Source organism: Pollicipes pollicipes, unplaced genomic scaffold, assembly GCF_011947565.3.
Source record: "Pollicipes pollicipes isolate AB1234 unplaced genomic scaffold, Ppol_2.1 Scaffold_7261;HRSCAF=8764_pilon_pilon_pilon, whole genome shotgun sequence".
In the NCBI taxonomy this organism is placed as follows: domain Eukaryota; kingdom Metazoa; phylum Arthropoda; class Thecostraca; order Pollicipedomorpha; family Pollicipedidae; genus Pollicipes; species Pollicipes pollicipes.
The window spans coordinates 30647322-30669821 of record NW_023597054.1 but is presented as its reverse complement, the minus strand read 5'-3'; the positions used below and the strand labels follow the sequence as shown (position 1 = coordinate 30669821).

At 47.6% G+C, this 22500-nt stretch overlaps 1 protein-coding gene across 1 annotated transcript in view; it reads right to left on the bottom strand.

Annotated features, from left to right (window-relative positions):
• LOC119111293 (neuronal acetylcholine receptor subunit alpha-7) overlaps nt 1–20609 on the bottom strand; it is a gene marked incomplete at its 5' end in the record, with an annotated part of 76491 nt that extends 55882 nt beyond the window's left edge. Inside the window, 1 exon segment of the mRNA XM_037235109.1 lies at nt 20464–20609. Within this exon segment, the coding sequence (XP_037091004.1) occupies nt 20464–20609 (146 nt within the window).
• Between the last annotated feature and the right edge of the window lie 1891 nt (nt 20610–22500).

The following is a 22500-nucleotide window of genomic DNA, read 5'->3' as shown; positions in this document are numbered from 1 at the left end:
TGGTGGGGTGAGGGGCTTGGACCCACATGGTCAGTCAGGTCAGCCAGGTCAGTCAGGTCAGTCAGGCCATTCAGGCCAGTCAGGCCGGTCAGGCCAGTTAGGTCAGTCAGTCGGTCTGTCGGCCTGTCGGTCTGTCGGTCAGTCAGTTCATTTAGTGGGCTGGTTGTCCTTCGACATTACAAAGTAATAACGAGCCAACCTACAAAATAAGTTGGACCTCATTCCGTAGTGGTATCATTTTTTGCTGTCCTGGGCGATATACTTCCCCTTGCTGGCTAATGTCTACATTTAAATCCGGAGGTGTTAATTCTCCGACAATGGTGAAGGAACGCAATTCAGTGCTTTAAGACACATAGGGTACAGCGCTTTGGGCGAAACTGAAACTTGGCAGCAATATCGCATCAAAAAGTGTAAGGGGTATTAAAGGAGTGTCCCACCTTTGCAAAAACGTGCCCAAGTGAAACATCAGGACCAGTTCCGTGTAATAATAGTATTGGGTAGTGTCACTGCAGCATCATGAAGACAGAATGAGAATATTAATTTTCATCATTTTCGAGCCCAAATTACGCTGTCAACGTTATGTAACAGCACTTTGTGTGCTTCTTTCCCGCAGTCGGGACAGCCGTCGTCATGACGACGGGAGAATCTGCTGGGGGCCGCTGTCAGCTGTTACTGAATCATGTCAGTACAAACGAACGTTCGGGATTGGCACAGCGGGTGGCAAGGGCCATTTACCGAAAAGCACATCGGTGGAAGTTTGAACCAGTGCGTCATTATAGAACACGTAATACTGCGCTTCCCAAAGCCAAACTGCACTTCGAAAACACCCGCCGGAGCAAATGGCATAAGAAAGAAATCAAGGCAATAGTTAAAGGTTTCGTTGAATTCGCACGGTAATCGTCTCATGTTCGCATATCTTTTGTCTAACAGAGTGGTTCAACCTTTCGTAGCATGTATTACACAAATATTTTCGCACATAAGTGTGCTGCAAACATTACAAAGCACATACGTTGGAAAAACAATGCAAATAAAATGCATTTTTTTATAGTGGTGAGCAGGGAGATGAGAGAGACTTCTGATAGATTTCTTCAGCAGGAGATTTCTCCCGCAGGAGTGGCCACTTCAAATCAAAATTCTAAGATGATCAGAAGGATTTAGAGAAAACTGGTAGTACTGATTAAATTGTACTCGTCTGATCTAGCAATAAGTCAAAAGTACAAGAAGGTGGCATTTTCCCTCTAAAAACAACACCATTGTTTCCTTTGATGCATAGTGTTCGTATCTGGCTGGTCAAAGAAGGCCATTTGGCCGTTGGCTTGATAGTATCAGCCTAGTGGCCGACAGTTGTGGAGTTGATAGGTCCTCTCTTGGGATTTGAAAAAGGCTCGAGGCAAAATGGGACCGTTGAGCCATCATTGGAATACTGGGATGTCGGATTTACAGAGCTAACAATAAATCTTTTAAGCTTGGAATCCACCATATGCGTCGAAGCAAGCATTTTGTTTTCAACATCATTTCTTGTTTTGTTGCCGAACTGGACCCATCATCTAAATTAACGATCCCGCACCAAAAAGTGTGTTATTTTACAGAATGATATAATGAGACATTACAACGAAGAAATTCAGGTCACGACCAAAACAATATAAGGTGCCGAGTCCACTGCGGGTAGCAGACCAAATGCTGTTTCGCCTAAAAGAGTCTTGACGAGACCAATACACCAGTGGCGTTACTCCTCCTTTGCAACCCCCCCCCCCAAAAAAAAAGAGGTTGCGAGGCCAAGTTACTGTGCTGCGCCCCCACTGGCGACACCATCCGTGGGGAAGGCTTCACCATGCCAAACGCTACTTTATTCTGACCAATAATTTAGAAAATGAATTTAGATCAATCAAAATCATTCAGTAGTTCCTTCATACACCACCTTCGTTCAACAAACACCAGTCTTTTTAACAAAGTCCAGTGGGCCCGATGAGACAGCTAAATCGCTCTTGAACGTGGCTAGCATTGCATTGCACCTCTGTTATTCCAACTGAGACTGTGGCCAGATACTTTGGGGCATGCTTTGACCGCCGGCTTACATATAATCTTACACCTCAAATGTTACGCGATCACTGCTTTTAAATCTCTCAACATTCCAAAGTGTGTATCCCGTACATCATATGGGGCCGACAAAAGCATGCTCATAGTTTTGAACCGTTCACTCGTCCGCTTCAAGCCGCATTCTGCATATTATTTCTACAATAACCTGTCTGAATCCGGCAAGCTTTGTCTTGATACCGTTCATCATACCACTCTTGTTGTTATTACTGGGGTGTCCAGTACATCACTCGCTGTTGGCCTAATAGCAGGGTCACATATGCCACCACTGTCGGCGGAGAGTAAAGTTCTCGGCATGTGTTATGGTTTTGATTTGCGTTAGTTTCCGTCGCATCCGACACGTCAGTATTTTTCCGGCACACTGTGCTGTGAGTTTCCTTCGTGGTGGATCGCGACAGCACGCTCTGTTCAAAGAAGTTTGCCAAATCTGAGGAGACAGATATTTTAGGATAAAATTGCATATTTTTCACTGTTCATCCCCCACACTTAGCTTTGAAAACCAAGCCTCTGCTTGAAATGCAATCATTTCATTGCTGCTTGGTAGCATTGAAATGACAACTACATCTAGTTCAACATTTTCCCTGTATTATCCTGGCTGCTGGAGACTGATACGATAGCCAATGCTGCAGGCTATTGGGGGGGGGGGGGGGCAATGAGAGATGAGGAGTAGGATGGTGTAGGGAACGTGGGCAATGAGGAGGTGGTTGAAGAGTTGCCATATCCATTGCCATATTCCCCAGTTTGCCAAGTTTCCATTTGAATCAGGCCGAGAGCTTTACTTCAAACAGAGGGTAGTTTTGTGGGATTTTGGTCCCACTTTCATATGAGTTCAGTACAAAATTTACATTTGGCTCTCTCTGAAAGCAGTTTTGGCCATTTCCTGACGACAGCACCCCTATCGTAACAAGGAAAGCTTTGAAAGGTAGTCACTCTGCAGTCCTTCTTAATATGCATAATTGTTTTGCGCCAGTTAGCATGACATTTGCATGGAGGCAAGTGCAATAAATTTCGCTCCTGTTTTTGCTAACACCACCGGCTCTGCGATGAAGGCTAGGGTTAATGTGTTGTTATGTTGTTCAGAGAGATCTGGCCGGCTGATGTAGCGCGATTAACAAGCTTCAGTGCAATTTCCTAGTTTGTGCAGCTGTTGTGAGTCAAATTTTTGTATTAGCATCATGAAGACCTGGTTTAATGACAGATAACTGGGACAGCTGGGGTCGTTAGAGTGATTCAGTCATCTTCAAAATCCCCTGGAAACTTGGGGCGCTCTTGACTGCTCAGGGCCCTTTTGGCCACTGAGAGGCCCTTTCCATCGCCCAAGAGTCCTCCTGCTTGCTCGATGGACTCGTTGACCGGTCAGAGGCACTCTGTTGACTCCGGGGTTCAGTAAATACCCACGGCTGAATGCCAACTTAGTGCCCCTCTTGCCGCTCAGGGACCTGCTCTAACGGACCTATCTTGCCAGTCAGGGACCATTTGGGCCCCAAGCAATTTTTAAGCCAACAACATTTGTTCTGGCTGCTTTGGGTCCCCACTGAACTTGCCGTCAAAACCATGTAGCCACGACTGAGGTCGTGGCTAGAGATACGTTGTGATATGGGGGATAGAAGGGGCGTCCATTTTCCCTGACCCCTGCAACGCAAATCTGGGGTTTTGTGGAGGTGTACACAGGGCTTTTTTTGCTGCGTGCAGCTTGAAGAAAAATGCCCGTGCTGAATGAGTACAGCTCATCCTCTGTCTACTCACTGGGACTCATTTGGCCAGCCCAGAGCCCCTGTTACAAATAAGTGGATCCCAACTGGTCACTGTAGGCGCTCGGGCCCGCTTTAGGGGCTTAACAGCTACTTTGGGCCCGTCTGTCATTTACAGGTCCCCTGAACACATAAAATAACCTAGGCGTTACCCCGGCCACCTTGGACCGTTTAAACATGGTGGTTAAGATGCGCGCCAGGAAAACCAGACGCACAGGGCTCGATCTCCCCGGTGCCCGCCCTTCCTGCCAGGGTGACGCCATTTGAGCAGGTGACGTCATATGGCCTCAGAAGCTCCGTGTGACGTAAAGCCCCATCGGCAACATCCGTTCACGGGCCCGCACTAGGCCGCTCGCCGTTCCGAGTACTCAGAACCTCTCTGGCGCTCACGAGCCGTTTAACCTGATCCGTGCCCTTCTAACTGCCGAGGGACGCTCTGGCTACGGAGGAGTCTCTTGTGGGTGGGGTTCCCTCTCTGACAGCTTAGGGACTTAACTGGCTGCCCAGAAACATTTTCATCCCCGCACCGGACTTCACGCGCTGACGACCGGCAGGTTGGCGCGAATGAAAATGGCGCGAACGATCAGCTGATCGGCCAAGGCAACCGATGGCCCGAACCGCCGTTAAACCAGATTGCAGCGAACCCAACATCGCAATGAGACCAAGGGAGATCTAAACACGCTACAGGTATATGTAATATGAATGTGCTAACAAAGCTTTGAAGATGCGCAGGTCGTGTCATCGTTTTGCTAAATCTTTAGTAGTGGCGGCAGGTACACCGTGTGCTCAGGGCAAGGGCAGCAGAGAGCATTTTGAGCCGTGCTTTTTGCAAATGCTCTTGAAACGGGAGCGCCTCCTGTTTAGATAGAGTGGACAATAGGCGTCTAGCAGCGGGCCGCATGTAGCAACGCCAGCGTGCGTGCCTGCTCGCATGCATACCTGAGCCACTGGTCGGTACCTGTTAACTGAATGAAACACGCTTCGAGCCCATATGAGGAGAGCTTAGAGGCACATTGCCCAGTACACACACCTCGCGCAAAGGAGGCTCCAGCTGCCTAGCACGTAGAAATAAACACGTTGCGGAATGTTACATTGGGGCTTTGCAGTCATAAGCATAAACACGGTATGCACTCAGACGCACGCCAACGGTGACATGAATGGGGCTTACGCATGGGCCCGAGTGACAAAGTGGGGAAAAATAACGAGCCACGCATTAAGATGATGAGGCGTGCCTTGCCAACCGACATTGATCAATGGCGGATCCAGAGCGGTAGTGGGTGGGATGGGGAATGGGGCTATGCCCCCTGTCCCTTGGGCGAGGGGCAACGAAATGTCATCGTGAAGGGGCACCAAAGTCCTCATGTCGGATCCACACAACCTTTACTTTCAAAAAACCCAAAAATTTCAGGGGCACTACAAATAACACAAACATATATTTGATAGGCACCAAAATACGAGGACATCACAACCGGCTCCAAAACTTTCATTCTCCAAGGGCACCAAATTTCAGGGACATAGCAATGCTGTGCCTCCCAACCTGACGAAATCTTGGATGGGTCCTTTAAGTTCGGAAGGCATGAAAACGGTTAGTTTTGGGCACCGTTACTTTTATTTTGGGCACCATGATCTTTATTTTAAAGGGTCCCTTTTTCTAAGTGGGCCATTCCACTTGTCCAAAACATTGGTTTTAAACAAGGACCCAAATTCATGGACGCCACAATATCTATGCCTTTCACCTCAGCAAAGCTCTGGATCGACCTGTTCCACGAGGGAGTACCAAAAAACTTCATTACCGGGCATCATAGCCTTTTATTTTCTGGAGGCACACATTTCATGAGCATCACAAAACAGCAGCGGGTCCAGAGGGGGGGGGGGGGTCATGGGGTCATGCTCATTTGGTGCCCGAAGGGGCACCAAATCTCATCGCGAAAGGGGCAGCAATACATTCATTTGGAACCACATAACCTGTATTTGCAGAGACAATCAAGTTGCAAGGGGACCGCGACGTTCGTGTCGTGCCACTTGACGAGATTCAGGGTCGGCCCATTCGGCAAGAGGGCAGCACCAAACACTTCATTTCGGGACATCATGGCCTTTATTTTCAAGAATCATCCAATTCTAGAGAGTACCAGAAAGAGCTACGACTCTTCATTTCGAAAAAAATAATACATTCCAGTGACGTAGCTGTGTTGAACTTTCCGTCTTGATCAAATCCTGGATCGGACCCTTGGGCAAGAAGGTACGAAGACGTCCTTTGCGGGTTGGCATCATCTTCATTTTCAAGGGGTGCTAAATCAAAGCGGGCCACTTGCAAAGCCAAAAAACTGCAGTTTTTATAAAGGGGGACCTAAATCCAGGGGAAATTGCCTCCCCATTAACGAAATCCCTTGCATCGGCCCATTCGGACCCAAGTGACACCTCTCACTCGGGCCCACCAGTGCATTTATTCCCTTGAGAAAAACCAAATGCAAGTGAGCGTTCGAAATACGATTGAAAGTGGTTCAACATTCCCTTTAATGGAGCATCAAAACTACGGGCACCACCAATTTCCTTGTCTTAAACTCATTACGAAATCCTGGTTCGGCTCTTTGGTGAAAAGGTACCAAGAATTTTGATTCTGGGGGCATCACGACATTTATTTTGAAAGGCACCCAATTCAATTGGAGAGTACTACAAACTGTCCAAACATTCATGTTAAAGCGATTGCGAAATGCTAGGGTCACTTAACCTGGCCCTAAGGCTTCATTTTTACGGGGAACCTAATAAGCACGACTACTCCACTTTACCTCCTCGGCCCGACGGCCCTATGGATCAGGAGGGTATTTTTTGGTCCCTCAGGGCCAAAGATGAAGAGCCCGGTTAAAGAGACCGAAGGGCAGGCCAGAGGTCGCTATAGAGGGATCACAGCCGAGGGCCAACCCTCAAGATGTCAGAGTACCTCTGGCAACGATCGGAGGGCCCCTGCGACTGTATCTCTATTTGAGTCGGCAGACTGAGACCAACAATACCGCACAGTCGGTTCCTTGCCGTTCTGGAGTCTAGGGTCCATTTCCCGAGCACGGGCAAGGCCAGGGTCACTTAATGGTCAACCGGAGGCTTTCTACATTGATCGGGACGCCTGAAACGATGAAGAATCTCCAGTGCTGGTCAGTGACCACAGTCCTGAGCGGGGAACCATGTGTCGGCAATTAGCCCCACGTCGGTCTGAAGCACATTTACTGAATACGGACGATGGTGGGACTCCGCATGTCAGCGGGCCTATTGTACTAGGTCTGATCTCTCCTGACAATGAAGGATTTGCGAGAAATGGCAAATAAGGGTTTACATTTACAATAAGACAGTGGAGAGACCTGTGGCAGTCAGAGGCACCGGTACCAGGCCAGGGATCCTCCGCGCCGTTTGAACAAGAAGGCCAATAAGGCGAATTAATGTCTCCGGAATCAGTTATTGGGCTTCTTGTGCCGGTAAAATGTCCGATTGTGTCTGTGAGTACCCCTGCGCCGATCCATTGCGGAATATCCCAGTCAGAGGGTCAGCCGCATTACGGAAGGGACAGGTTGTGACGCATCCTTCTGAGGTTCTCCGTACGGTCCTGTTGGCTATCACCAGAATAGCAGCCGCTAGGGACACCAAGATGGACGGAATGGCCCTCAGCTCCTGACTAAAACGTTTTACCAATGTAATCCGTTGGTTGACCAGTAGATTCTCTGAACGGAATTAGCAGCTGCAGCATTGCGAGCAAGATAGATAGCGCCATTGCGCCTTGCATTCGTGGCACCCTACATGGTAGTCCGTCCAAACTACCAATCTAAAAACCGCACAGATGAAATATCCGGTCAGGGACAACTTTTACACGCATACCATTTTATTTCATGAAGCGTCGGAAAGTACCGATTTCCGATGCGTGGTCATATCCACCCGTCTGTTGACCGCTGGCCGCTGTTTGCTGCAAGGTTCCGTATCCTACAATGAGCACCTTGCGGAGGGGGCTACCAAGGAATCACATTCAGCTCGACCACAATACTCTCCTCATGAGCCAAAGCACTCATACAAAGACAGGAATTTTATCACCTACACAATGAACCAGAAAAACTCGACATTCTGGATGTATTGCTCACTCACTCTGGATGTTATTTTTCCCTCATGACCACAAACGGCTTCTAATGAAACAAATCAGTCAAACTATTGAACTATCCCTTTGGAGCAGGATCACAAATAAATCATTCAGACAAGGAAGAAGGACCCTGATGAATGGTGAATGACAGTTGAATTGGGTGATTGGCATGCAGTATTGTTATTTGCCATGTTTGTTGTGTTATTCACAGTGCTGTGATGCTAATGATGTCTTCTGCAAGGCCTTAAAAAAACTGCCTGCTGTTTCCCCCCAGCGGCCAAACAGCAGTGAAGTGCTGTCCAATGGAAAGCTTGTTATTTTTGCATGCTCGTGTCTCATATTCTGATTTGAAGTGTTTTGAATTGATTTGAATTGATTTGTGATTTGAAGGCGCCGACATCAAATGAGAACCCGTTACATAGAAGAGCCAGTCACTATTCATATACCGTGCAATTTCTTGCGGAGCTTCGTCTGTCTGCGTCCAAACAAGGGATATATATATATATATATATATATAATATATATATATTTATTTATCCACAATGTCATTTCAGCGTATAGCCCGAATGGAGCAAAAGCACTAGACCAAAACTGACAAGGTACCATATCGAGTGATCAAAAGCCGGAAGCCTAACGGTAACTGCATCTTCACACATCTACACCGCCAAAATTGCTAGAAAACTGGAGAAGACCTCTCACTTTGTGAGCTCCCCTGGTGTTTAAGGTTCTTCTCTCACAAAAGTCCTCGTATTCCGGCCATTGAGTTTTAATATTAGTTTGTATGCAATTTCACATAGGAACCCAGCTTACTGCGCGCAGCAGTAGAAAAATAGGCATGCTTCGCATTCAAAATGCATGAAGCTTATTAATTTTCTGCACATCATGGTGGATCTTGTCATTTGAGGCTAAATATTTGGAGAAAACACGCACTGTTATGTACAGCTAGTCGGCTATTTGGTGAGATCATCTGATGGCTGAGGAATAATGCAGAGTTTAGCTTTGCCTGTTGCAAAGGAGCAAAAGGTATTCTAGGATTCAAAATGTTTTCAAAACGTAATGTATAAGCATACCTGTCACAAATTAAATAACCGACGGAAATAATATGCGCGGTGTCGGTGGCGCGTAGGATTATGAGTACAAATTCATCGGCGTAATCGGCATAGTCGCAAATTCATACATCAGTCGGCAAGACGTAAAGCCGCAAGAAAATGATTAAGATCTAGGTCTTGGTCAACGGCTTAAGCCCTCTATAATGTGGGAAGACCCGAGACCGACAGGAACGGCACCTGAGCGATCGAAGTTGCCGCGGCAGGCCAACAAAGAAGCGCCTGTCAACAGTTTAGGGGCCTTGATAGCAAGCGAGAAACAATCTAACACCAATATGGTGGAGCCCCGGCAAGCCAACATATTGGGTCCGGCCAGGGCACAGGATCTTCTGAGCCAAGGGGAATAATCACCCGAGACCAGCGTACATGAATTAACACTCCTGTGTGATCAAGAGTGCTTGGGCAGGTTGAAAGAGAGGGCTCTGACACGCGAATGGTTACTCAGCAAATAAGGTCAAAGGGAAAAGACCATCGATCAGTGAAGAGGGTCCCTGAGCATTAAGTGCCTTGGTGCGTTACCTTATTTGGGGTCCCAGTAATAGCACAGGGTCCTCCAAGCAAATGGAAAAGAACCCGATACCAATATGAAGGGCCCCTGAGCAAATGAGCACACCCCGGCTTATGGAGCCCCGGCAGCAGCGGCGGGGCAGGAGAGCCCGCCTGCCCCGCGGGTGCAGCGGTCCCCACCAAGCCCGCGCCGGTCGCCACGGCTTCGGCCGAGGCGCCTCCGGACACGTCTGCGCCCGGTTCGCCGATGAGCCCCGGGGCGCGGCCGCGCCCAGGCCGGACACAGCCGCCAGGCGTCTAGGTAATTTTTAAAAAAACATGCTCCACTGTACGCATCATATGATCATCGGCGGAATACCAGGATCAGGAGTCAAAAATGGTTCTGTAGTGTCACCTAGCGGAAGAAATTCAAACCAACCTGAGTGCCGGGAAAGCTGGACGTTTTGGACACTGGACTTTACGACTCTGGACTTTGCGACTCTGGACATTGGGCGCCTGGATCTTACACATACCCTCAATGGGCACGGAATTGAACGCATGCTGCGCGTTACGAATGCTGGATGTTGCGATTTCGGATATGAGCCCCGGACGCTGCAATCTTGGACGTTTTGACGGCTCCCCTTAAACCTGTGCATATGAATTGCTGGAGGGCAGCGAAGGTGCCCACTAGGCAATTTACCATCAGTTTTTTTCAGTTTTAACAGGTGTTCCTCATGTAATACACCAGTAACTGTAGACAATATAACTGCAGGCCGTATTCACACGCAAGTGAGACTGTGACCATGAAAGGCACCTAGGCTCCCATTCATTTCATTCATTATTGATATTCATTGTGTTGTTGTTGATTGGAGTTTTAGGGCGCGTCGACTACTGCGGTCATTTTGCGCCGATATTCATTGTGACATATGGTTTATGTATGCAACAAGAAAGTTAAAGTGCACCTCAACCTAACAATAGCATTCATATACAGTGAATAGCTGTTTTTATATTAAATACCCACCCAACTACTGCTCAGTAAAATCAGGCGAAGCTTTGAAAATTTGGGTTATCGTTCTCCACTCTTCAGTGCGCTGTTGGCCTTAAGTTGTTCAACGTGTCCAACCTGGTTGCTGGTGTCATGTATGCCATGAGTTTCTGCCACTGGTGTTTTTGCTGTAGACGTGAGAATATTATTTTTCATTGTGGTTTTGTGTTTCGCAGCAGTCTGCTTTTGTAATTGTTCCAAAACTTAAGGAATAGCAAAAATGCATCAGTTTGGTTGTTGAATTGTTTTATCCACAAAAGCCAGCCAAGTCTGGCCCACAAACCGACTAGAGGCGCCCGGGCTCCTGCGGATCAGATGCTGATGGGTTGGAGGGCTGAAAAGTTTCGTCTCTTCTCCGAAACCTATGGGGGACGCATGATGTCGATGGAGACGAAGCCTTTTCCAGCGTGCAATCAACACGGCAACAGTAGTCTCGAAAGCTGCATATCAAGCTCCAGTTCGGCGATCAATCTCTCTTGAAAGACGCTCAACAGTCATCGATCTTTCGGCAACTCAGCTCTCCGCAACACAAGTGACAAATCGCTTTTCGCGACTGTTATGGATCACACGCGCTAACTCGGACGACTCCATTTTCCAGTGCCGTGGGTCAATTCTAGCACCATAGCGCATGTGCCGATGAAATGTACACATTTTAAAAAGATGTCTGTGTTATGCAAGTGCGACGCTTGTTTGCATATTTCGAAGTACAGTTATTTAAGCGCTTTCATATTGCAATGGCTGCATGTCCTACAGGTACTGCAATTTCATTCACTTATTTCCAACCCACATCTGTCTGTCCGGCGGTCTGCCCGCATGTTTTTAGCCAGCTGCACAGCACAGACGACACGGATCGCTTGAAAGTTGCACAAACGATGGGGTTAATCTTCGGGATGATTCATGCCATAAATTCACAACCGTCCGATTCCGATCCAGTATCGACGTCGGTCACAGTGCGAACGCCAGGGGGATGGGGTTTGACATTTGATGGGAAAACAGTTTTGCTTTATGTAGAAAAGTATGTTGTGCGCAGACCACGTCGACGGCATATCACAAAGGTCGAGCAGCGGCGAATGTAACGTCCCCGCACGGAGGGTACCGCCAATGGAATCGGCACAACCACTGAAGACGTGAAAACTAGCTAAGACCAGCTGTGCATCACTGAACTGCACATCAGCATTATGTGGCTTGAGGCGGTATGCATGCATGCATGTGTGTCTGTACGCTTTCATATCTTCCTAAAAATGTCCAGGATGTTGCTTACATACGAAGACATTACTTTCAATCAAGAAAAAACACCTAGCATGCACGATTCACACGGCAGCCAATGTCACAGCAGTCAATGGCAGCCAGATCGATACACCTGGTCGAAAGCGCCTCGCCGATGCCCAACCCTATCACCTGACGGCAAACGGTTCTGCATGCAGGTGAGGCGGCACAAGAACAACAAACGGGGGACTGCAGTTCAGGCACTCTGAGTTTGTTGCCGGAGTGTTTGTGACCAGGCTACAAGGGCACGTAAACTTTCTGGCGCCGTTGGTGACTTAACTAGGTGGCAGAGAGCTACAAGGTCGCGCTCAGGGACCGAAGGTATATCTTCGGATTTCTTGGTTCCACTGATGTTTCAGTAGCCAAAATTTAGCGGTTTTCTGGTTCCCGTGTTTTTGCGTTTGAGAGCAGCCGACAGTGTAGCGGTGCTGCACCGAAGCCAGCGGCACCGGCTGTTCGCGTAGCGAAGCAGGCACAACCGCAACTAAAAGCTATACTTTTTAACCTCTGATCCACGAATATTGCACATCCTGTAAATGGTAATTAGAATCAACTTCGTAGAGATGCGAGTCAACTTTACTAAGCGGGAGGCAGTACCACCGGCGCCATCCAGGATAACAGATACCGACTAGAATGAAGTTCAGTGCAACACGACTGCAGCATTGAACTAGAAATGCGCTAGACGTGCAACGAAAGCTAGATTTCTAGTTTGTATTGAATATTTGGCAGCTGGTATCTGAAGACAGCGTGGCGCAGGTGTCACGATAGTGGGTGTATTAAAGGTTTTAATGAAGGTTACACTCAAACTTTCAATAGCAGCATGTGTTGGCTGATACGAAACAATTTAGCTCCGTGAATAGCACAAGTATGTTATTAAATCATAAAAAACTATGCCTCTATCAAATGAACCACATGGGCCAGTAGGCAAAGTACGCTGTAGATCAGTTGGGCTTACACACTTAAGTGGGGGCCCGACGTTAACGGCGTCGCTTCTTCGCGCATCAAAGCAGCTTCACGTTTTCTTTCGTTTGGGCTATCGCTGTAGATACTTGTGTTATGAAAATTGCCATTTACACCAAAGAAATGTCCCATGGTCAGGATGCACACTTTCGTGACGTTCGATCGAGTCAAAGTGAAGTCATGGATATGATCACTAGAGGACATGCATCACCTGTGCCCGAACATGATGCTTCTATCCTTATTCGTGAAATGCGTTTTATTGCTTATTTTTCGTTAAAAAACGGTAGTTCCCGGGTCAGGCTGTACTTTGGAAGCTGACTGACCCCCTCCCCCCCCGTCCTCCGCCATCATCACCACCATGCGTCCTGCTGCCTCTGTGAGGTGGATTCACCCATAGCCGTCTCAATGGATCAGTTGATCGATTGGGTCCGATTTTGCCCGTGTGCTATCGCCAGTGAGCTATTCCAGGGGCCCGGATGCTGCCAACTTCTCCCCTTGGGAGGCCGAGCCAGTTACAGCCGTTCTCGGCCGGCAAGTGACGTCAGCCCCCCCAGTGGCGACGGAGGCCTGTCAAGTGCGCAGCGCGGGTGGCGGCTTCACGGTGTGTGGGCCCGCTAAGCCAGAAATAAACGTCACTGCTCGAGAGGAACCCTTCCAGTTATTGAGGCGCCATCGCGATTAGGGCTGATTTATGTTGGTACCAAACATTATGGAATCCCGAAATGTTTAGCAGGCCCTATTAATCAGCAGACGCTGGTCCGAAGCTGCAGTTGTGATGGAATTGGCCAAGTTTATCCGCAGCTACAGCGGTTAGCTACAAACTCGACGGTTTGAGTGCGAGATGGCTGGTTTTAAGACGCATCTCGACCAGTGGTGTCACTTTCTAAAATCTGTGGGGGGCTGAGCCGATAATGTTAACCCCAAAGCCCGGTATCTCCGCGTATTTCGGCCACGTTGCTTTGCGTCCCTGGTGCAGGAATTAAAAGCTAAGAAACAAAAAAATGTTTCGTCAATGCCAACTTGTTTCTTGCCGGTTAAACTACTCACCATTTCAACATGTTGTGAAGTTGCCTTTCTGTAAAAAGGTTTGAATGTGGTGTTATCTATAGTAATACATGGTACACACTGGGTGTGTGACACGCATTTACAGTATACGCGCCATCGACGATCGGAACAGTCTTCGCTCGGAGGTAGTTTTGTCTACCCCCTTCAAACTCTTCAAGTACAGGCTCCATCATCACTGGGCCCACAAAATGTACCATATCCCAATCCAAGACGAAGCCTAGTAACTACATGAGCTCGGCGAGAGCAGTACCTACCGGCTGCTGCCTTTCTAAATCCGGATAAGCGTAAGACAAGGCAAGGTAAGGTAAGGTATGAAGGTAAGAGTTCGAAGTCCAGTGAAATTTACGTTTTTAGAGCACATTTCCTGACAGGTAGTGCCACAAATGAAGCAAGAGAGTACAGCTTTTGGAGCAAGTTTCATGTTTGAATTTCAGGTGGATGAATTTGTCAGAGGTAAAAAACGTCCGCTTGCCCGCGAGCGTGGAAGACTTCATATCAACGCCTGCCCATCATAAAAAGAGACTGAAACGTTCTTGTTGTTTTAAGTTATATTAAAAATACTTTTCCACACAGTGCTGAGTGCGATGAACCAGCGCGCATTACAACACTGAAATCAAACAAATATGTTTGAGCGGCCTGGACGTTTTCGGCACTGTCGTGCGGGTAGACAGTTTGGAGACGATTTCCGGGCACACTCCACAGTCTGCTAATTTTTGGAAGGGTCATTTAGTTAGGTTTTAAATATGCTTCTCGTCCTTGCTGCGCAGTTTCTCAGCGTACAAAAGAAATTGACCACCCACCGAAGGCGTTAACTCACGATACGAACCCTAAATGTCGTGGTATCGTCAACCTGAATATGCGCATCAGCTTTGTTTATTGAAGAAATGGAGCAAGAAGCCTAATTTATTTATACAACTTTAAATATATTTGCAATTAGTGAAAGCCAGTATAGTACAGATATGGTGATTCAAATACTAATGGAGTTATTATCATCATTGTAGCTAATTCTGTTGTTGTCCGAGTGACGCAGTTTGCCTTAAAATGCATCATTACGGCATTGGGCATCGCCAATCACCGAGTTCGGTGTTCTGGTGTGTGTTTGCCGGGGGGGATTGTGAAGTACCGGTAAGTGCAGGTTAATCTGAATGTAACACTGGGTGGTTGAAGTGTGAAAAGTGTGAACAGAAACCCGCTAAACATCTTTGTGGAAGCATGTGGATAACGCATAACCATTTTTCAAAGGTGCATGCCCAACAATATGCATTGTGTATGGCTGTAAAGGAAGCATAGAACTGAACATGTCTAGATTTTGAATATTTGCTCTTCATGTGCAGTGTGTGTGCGGTGCAGTTTTGCCCACATTGCAGTGAAGTGAACACCGTGTGAAGATGTTCAGCCCGCTGCAATGGGCACAGTTGAGTTCCACCATCACGACTTAGTATGGGTGCAGCGTCCTTATCAAACTGATTTGTTTTATGTTTGAAAAACCGTGGATATTGGTCAGACTTGACAATATCCTGTTCGGGCAGCGCCTGAACAAAATGACGTGAAAGGGTAACCAGGGTAAAGGGCAACCAAATTACATTTAAGGGTAACTTACGTTCATGTATAACATTCGGGGATGGATCTAGCATATCAATGTGACGTGTTTGATGTCAAGTGACATTCTCAGTCTTAGAACGCTTGTCTGGTAGGCAGTGCCACCAATTAAGCAAGAGAGTATTGCTTTTTTAGCAAGATTTAGGCTGGCTGATAAATACCTTTGAAATCTTTGCTATGTTTGGCCTATTATGAAAAGCTGATATCGGAAACCTAGAGCTGTTTCGAATCACGATATATTTCAAGATATGGGCATCATAGTATATATATATATATATATATATATATATATATATATATATATATATATATATATATATATGTGCGTGTATTGTGTGTGTGTGTGTGTGTGTGTGTGTGTGTGTGTGTGTGTGTGTGTGTGTGTGTGTGTGTGTGTGTGTGTGTGTGTGTGTGTGTGTGTGTGTGTGTGTGTGTGTGTGTGTGTGTGTGTGTGTGTGTGTGTGTGTGTGTGTGTGTGTGTGTGTTTGTATGTATGTGCATCAAGTGTGCGCGCTGGTATATCTTAGCAACAAAAGCCTCGACGCCAGGCGTTAAAGTCTCCTTAAGCCGCGTTGCATCAGCCCAGCGGCTAACATTAGGCCGTGGCCAAAAGATGTACGAAAATAATGACGCATCTGAAAGAAGTACTTTTGAAAGCTTTTGGAGACCAAATCGTACATTTAGAGATATTCGGTGCCCATATTTCACCTGTGCGGTTTTTAGATTGATGACAATGGCGCAGTGTTCTTTAAAGCACAGCGAAATGGTGGTGGAATCTGGTGAAGGAGCTGGAAGAGTGAAGGTAAAATATCCATTTCCCGGGCTGCTGTTACTGTTAATCTCTCTAGAGAACAGCCTCAAAGTTGTATAAAAGTTTGGTCAAATGTAGTCTTTAAGCTGTGCCAATTAATTTTGAAAAACATTCAGAAACATTATTTAACTATGGCCATTGTTGCGCGCTCGGCGCCCGCCCCCCCCCCCCCCCCCCCCTCTCCCCTCCTGGCGTTACTTGCAGTGACCAGCTGCTCGGTTTGACATAAAATGCAACCAATGCCATCGCTACCTTTGTTCCCTGAGATTACGAGCGTGCCAGTGGGACATTATGACGCGCTCAACTGCTGGGGCTATATGTAGTCGCCAGCCTCTCATCCTGGTGGGAATGGCGGGCACCGCGAGAAATCGAACCCCGTGCGTGTAGTTTCCCAGACGAACAGTGGTTAACGCAGGTGCGTTAACCACTGCACTGTCGACATCCGGCGCGCAGGCTCAAACCTTTCTATGTTATTTATTTCACTAGTTGATTATGCAAACCAATGAACGTTCTCACGACAACATGTGATGGCCTCGCGCGTTTTAAATTGATTTAAACCCACTACATTCGACGCCAATGAAACTCCCTATTTCTTTCCGTTAAAGGGTTCCTCTTGAGTACAACACTACGGATCACATTGTTGTTCACGGTCAAGGGCTGAGGGGCCATTTTGTCCCGTCACGGTGTGTTTTCCGGTCGTCATTATGACGTCACGGGGTGGCATCCCGTGGCCGATCCGGAGGCCTTTAGAGTGGTGCACGGTACCACCTTGGCCCGCTTCTTGATACGGGAGGCCTTCTGACCCGCGCAGTTGACCCTGTGTCGACATATGAACCGTCATCAACGCGACAATATCCCTGCTCGCCGCAGGTGGACAAATAATTAGCACATAGACCTCATTTGGGCTTAACGGGCCCGCACTGGAATAGGAATGGAGGGCCCACCGTTTGCTGCGGGGGCCCTGACCGGCACAGAACTCTTCTTTTGCCTCAATGTGAGCACAGATCTTAAGTTTTATGTTTCCTTCAATTATTAGAGAGCCCTGACCAAGCAAGAGATTCTCTGTCATTCGGCTCCCGTCCCCGACCCTGTTGAGCAAATCTTCTCCTGACCGATTCGAGGCCCCTCGTTGGCACATGATGTCCTGTTAGGCACCGCGGACCCCTGAACGATACAGGACCCCGACCAATAAATATCGCGGGCCCAGCCTTGTCCCTGCTTCAGAAATGGGACCCCAGAGCTCGGGCCAACACGGGGCCGACTCGCTGTCGTTCGTAATCTCTGGCTGAAGTAGAGGAACCCTCTGTCTCAGGGGTCCTTATCAGTGCAAGAGGCCATCTTACGGACATTTCAGATCATAGCCCTATGGACGGGAGGCCTTAATGTAACCTACATTCAGTCCTTCAGACCCTTCAGCTATCCCATTGAACTTTTGTTCTTTGGTCTCTGGAGACCATTCGGCCCCTCTTCGGACCCCATAAACCCTCTCTCCGACTCGGTGCCACTTGCCGCCACAGAACTCCTGTTAAGCACTATGACCTGTTACCGACCTTGGAGCCCTCTCAGGCCCATACCGACACGGAGCCGACTGTGCGGACTGGTGGTACCTGACCGGCATATATATCCACAGCGACTCAAGGGGTCCCCGATCAGCGTAAAAGGCCCTGCCCTGCAGGTCGGGGCCCCTAAATGGAGCCCCCGGCCGGCCTTCCGCGCCCGTAATCGTAGGCTCGAGAGGACCGAAGGGCCCGTCAGAACCTAAGAGGGCGCACGTAACCCTGTGCCCCCCCCCCCCCCCCCCGTCTGCGCTACTGTATGCTAGGCAAGGGGAGGGGTCTGCCACACTCACTGTTTCTGTGGCATAAATAACAGGGAATCTTCAAAACCATTCCTCTTTTTAGTAGGTTTAAATATAAGCCCATTGACTGGCAGAAAGGAGGTACATTTTGATTCCCCAATTGGTTTTGGTATGTAGAATGCACTTAAAGATAAAGCTCAACAAGCTGCACATTTAAAATATGCCTTTTTCTGGCTGCAAGTCATGTTGGGGAGACAGTCTGGGCCACTTACATTTTGTGGCAGATAAGTGTAGGCTTTTCTGGCGTCTGGAAGATTGGATGTCATATTTAGTTGGTGAATAGTGTGAGTTGTGAATAGAAGCTAGCTACTAACATACCGTGGTCGTGACGCAGATGGGGTACACCCAATGTTGCACAGGTGCTTGTTCAACAACATGTATAGTGTGGATGGCTGTGAATTGGGCATGGGTTTGAATATCTAAATTCTAGACATTTGTTCTTGCATCATGTGAAGGTGTTCAGCTCACTGCAATGCATATACGATAGAGGAGATTGCCACATCGGGCCTCAATATTGGAACAGCATCATTGTGAAATTCATTTATTTTATTTTTGGAAAAGACACTGGAATAGGCCAAATGTCACAATAGTTTGTTGTGACAACATCTGAGCAAACTTCCACGATGATCTTGGTTTATGTAACTTTTGCGGATTAACACAGAATATGAAGACAAAGTATTTGTAGTGCGGTGAGATTTCCTTTCCATTCTCAGAGTACACTTGTCTGACATGTAGTACCGCAAATGAAGCAAGTGAGTGCTGATTTGGGGGAAAGACTGAGGCTGGCTAATGCATATCTTTTACATTTTTGCCATGCTTTACCAATTAGGAAAAGCTGATAACAGAAACCTACAGCTCTTTTAAATCTCAGCGCCTTTTAGCATAACTTTAAAGTATTCAAGCGCGCCCTGAAAGTGAACTAAGGATGCTAATTTCAGGAGTGTTTTGTGTTCAGCCTCTGAAATGTTGTGGATGTGTTCCAAGTGGTTCAAGTTTTGTAAAAGGTCATTTTTTGCTATGTACATTAAGCTGGTACCCTACGAAAAGCAAATCTTATCATGTGTGGTTACATGGTGTCTTTATTCACGCAGGCAATGCGCTATTTGGTAAGATGTTCTGTGTGCAATATGGATACCTAGAACATACAATATCAATATATAATCGGAATATTGTGTATATGAGACAAGGGTGGTTTGCCACACTCGCGTTTTCAGTGGCATAAATAATAAAGAATCATTGAAACCATTCTTCTTTTTGGCATTTTCATAGGCTTGCTGGCTGACAAAATACGATAGTGGAAATTTCGGCCTTTTACCTGTCATAATGAGGTCAATTATTAAACTAATGACACACAAACTAATGCCAAACACAAGATCTCGTTAAGCAGAGGAAAGACGGCGAATCACGGCGACGGCGGTGGCACGAGACGGATCAGAACATTCGTGTTTTGTGGGAGACAAGCTAAGCTTTTTTACCTCTTCTGTTTATATACGTTCTGTTCAAAGTTTAAAGCCAATTGCCTTGCGCTCAGATTCATGCGTCACAGCTTTTGCTGAAATGACTTCTCATTAGGTTTGTTTATTTTGCCTTAAGAGGGAAAATTCCTGGACCTGGTGACTTTTCTCGTTGGTTCATTCCTTTAAGCACACCGTTATCGAAATCGACGAAATAAAAAAGCGCTAGTAATCAGCAACTAGCAAAAATCCTCGTATTTTTCACCAAAAAGGAAGCTCAGGTCGCAAAAGTCTGCTTATTAGCACGCAACCGTTACTGGAATAATATGCAGCTGTGACGGTCGTGTTCAGGGGGTATTCAGCTTTGGTCTATATCCAATTTTATCAACATATCCAAGCTGGTTGTCCTATGTCAGGTGAAGCGGGAAACGGGGTTTTATAGGCTTGCGGTTGTGTATCTTATTTCGAACTGGAACTCATGTCGCTTCAGAATTACGTAAGTTCGTGAGTGCAGTTTTGTCGTGTCGCTTCCATGTAGTTCTCCGAGGACAGTTTTGTTGCCGAATATGGTACAAAATGGATAATATGTATGTAGTGTCTAAAACGCACCTTACCACGAAATGGAAGTGTACGCGTAAGCAGGCAAACTAACGTTGTCTCTGTTGATGAACAGATTAAGGCTGGGAGTTTCCCTGCTTGACATGTCTACGTGGATGCCAACAGGTCTTGCAAGGGGCACTGTCTATCAGGACGATGGCGTGATCAAGCGAGTGATGTGGATTCGTCAATGATGTGGCGAAGGGGGCGATATTGCCTCACCATGTCAGTGGCGTGCTGCGGGAAGAGGTACTCACCACGTCGATGATGTGGTGCAGGGAGAGGCTGAAGTTGACGTCGAGCGGTTCAGCAGAGTTACGGGCGGGCCGGACGGACGGGTCGTAGTTGGACATCAGGTACTGCGTCAGCCGGTACTCACTCTCGTCGCATAGCACCCAGCTCACTGCCATCAGACACAACGACGTCTTACCAGCAGTGCAGCGGGGCAACTCCGCACACAGCATGTTCTTACAGCGCTCTCTTACCCGCTCCCCCGCGTGGTTTTTTGCGGAGGAGTCCGACGTCGCTGACCAACGACGTTTTTTCGCCCACCGACTGAACTGGGTACTCCAGCCTGGCGATGTGATCGCCCACTTAATTAACTGGTTGCCCCGGTACGGCGATGTTTTCACCCACAGACTAAACTGGGCGTCTCAATGTGGCGATGTTTTTACTCACAGGCTGAACTGGGCACCCAATACGGCGATGTTTTCATCCACAGACTGAACTGGGCGCCCCAAAGTGGCGATGTTTTTACCCACAGGCTTAACTGGGCACCCAATACGGCCATGTTTTTACCGACAGGCTGAACTGGGCGCCCAATACGGCCATATTTTTACCCATAGGCTGAACTGGGCGCCCAATACGGCCATGTTTTCACTCACAGACTGGACTGGGCGCCCCGATACGAAGCAGCCTTTCAGGCATAGCAGGGAGAGGGAGACATACATATCAAATCAGCGTAAGGCTAAATTACAACCGTTCATGAGACTAGATTGTTATTTACGCTTTGCATCAGTTATTTTGGTAAGAACGACATTACAAGGGCTCGTATGTGAATGACGCGAAATGTATGCATGTGCATTTGCAATTAGTCAGAGGACGAGAGGAAGGAAGAGAGAGAGAGAGAGAGAGAGAGAGAGAGAGAGAGAGAGAGAGAGAGAGAGAGAGAGAGAGAGAGAGAGAGAGAGAGAGAGAGAGAGAGAGAGAGAGAGAGAGAGAGAGAGAGAGAGAGAGAGAGAGAGAGAGAAGAGAGAGAAGAGAGAGAGAGAGAGGAGAGATAGAGATAGAGAGAGAGAGAGGAGAGAGAGAGTAGAGGAGAGAGAGAGAGAGAAGAGAGAGAGAGAGAGAGAGAGAGAGAGAGGACAGAGACAGAGAGAGAGAGAGAGAGAGAGAGAGAGAGAGAGAGAGAGAGAAGAGAGAGAGAGAGATAGAGAGAGAGAGAAAAAGAGAGAGAGATGAGAGAGAGAGAGAGAGAGAGAGAAGAGAGAGGAGAGAGAGAGAGAGAGAGAGAGAGGGAGAGGGAAAGAGAGGGGGAGAGAAGCAAGGGAGGAAAAATAGAGGGATAGGAAAAAATGAGGTTAAAAGGTGAGGCGCCCTACACCACAGGCCCTGTTTCGGACGAGCCTCCACACTCCTGACAGCACATCAACCAGACACCATTGATCAGAGTTTGGAACGGGCTCGGAAAACATTAGGCATTTTTTGTGATGGTTTGCTGGACATCCCAGGCAAAAGAAAAAGGTTTTTGAGACGTATGTATCCAAATTATTATGTGCATAACACTGCAAAGATGTGGGACAATGATAAGGATCAGCCTCATACATTTCTCGTGGAAGTTTAGCATTGACTTCATGTTAGGTGGGAAGGCATCGGCTCGAGAATCGTTGTTGGCCACATTTAGCTTTCGGACATTCCCCACCTCTGAGACATCACGTCTTTTTTTCTTAATGGCCCAAGGCTTCTTCATAAAACCGTGGTAGAGAGCATGTAAGTCATGAATTGTGCCGTCCAGAGCATTGTAGTTGCTGCTGCTGGGGCTCTCTCTGCTGCTTCCTTGGTATAGCACGAGCGGAACCAGTGAACAAGACGCCAAGCTGTGATGTCGCGCCGCATCTTTCGCCGGTTATCCTCCGCGACGAATGCCAAGGAAGCCATCCCGGCCCGCAATATACGCGCCGCCGCCGGGTGAGTAATGAATGACCGAGTGGTTCGTCCTCGCCGGCCTGTTCGTCCAGTCAGTATCCGGTGATGAATAGGCAGCGTATCGAGTCCGGCCGGGCATTGCCTGGTCG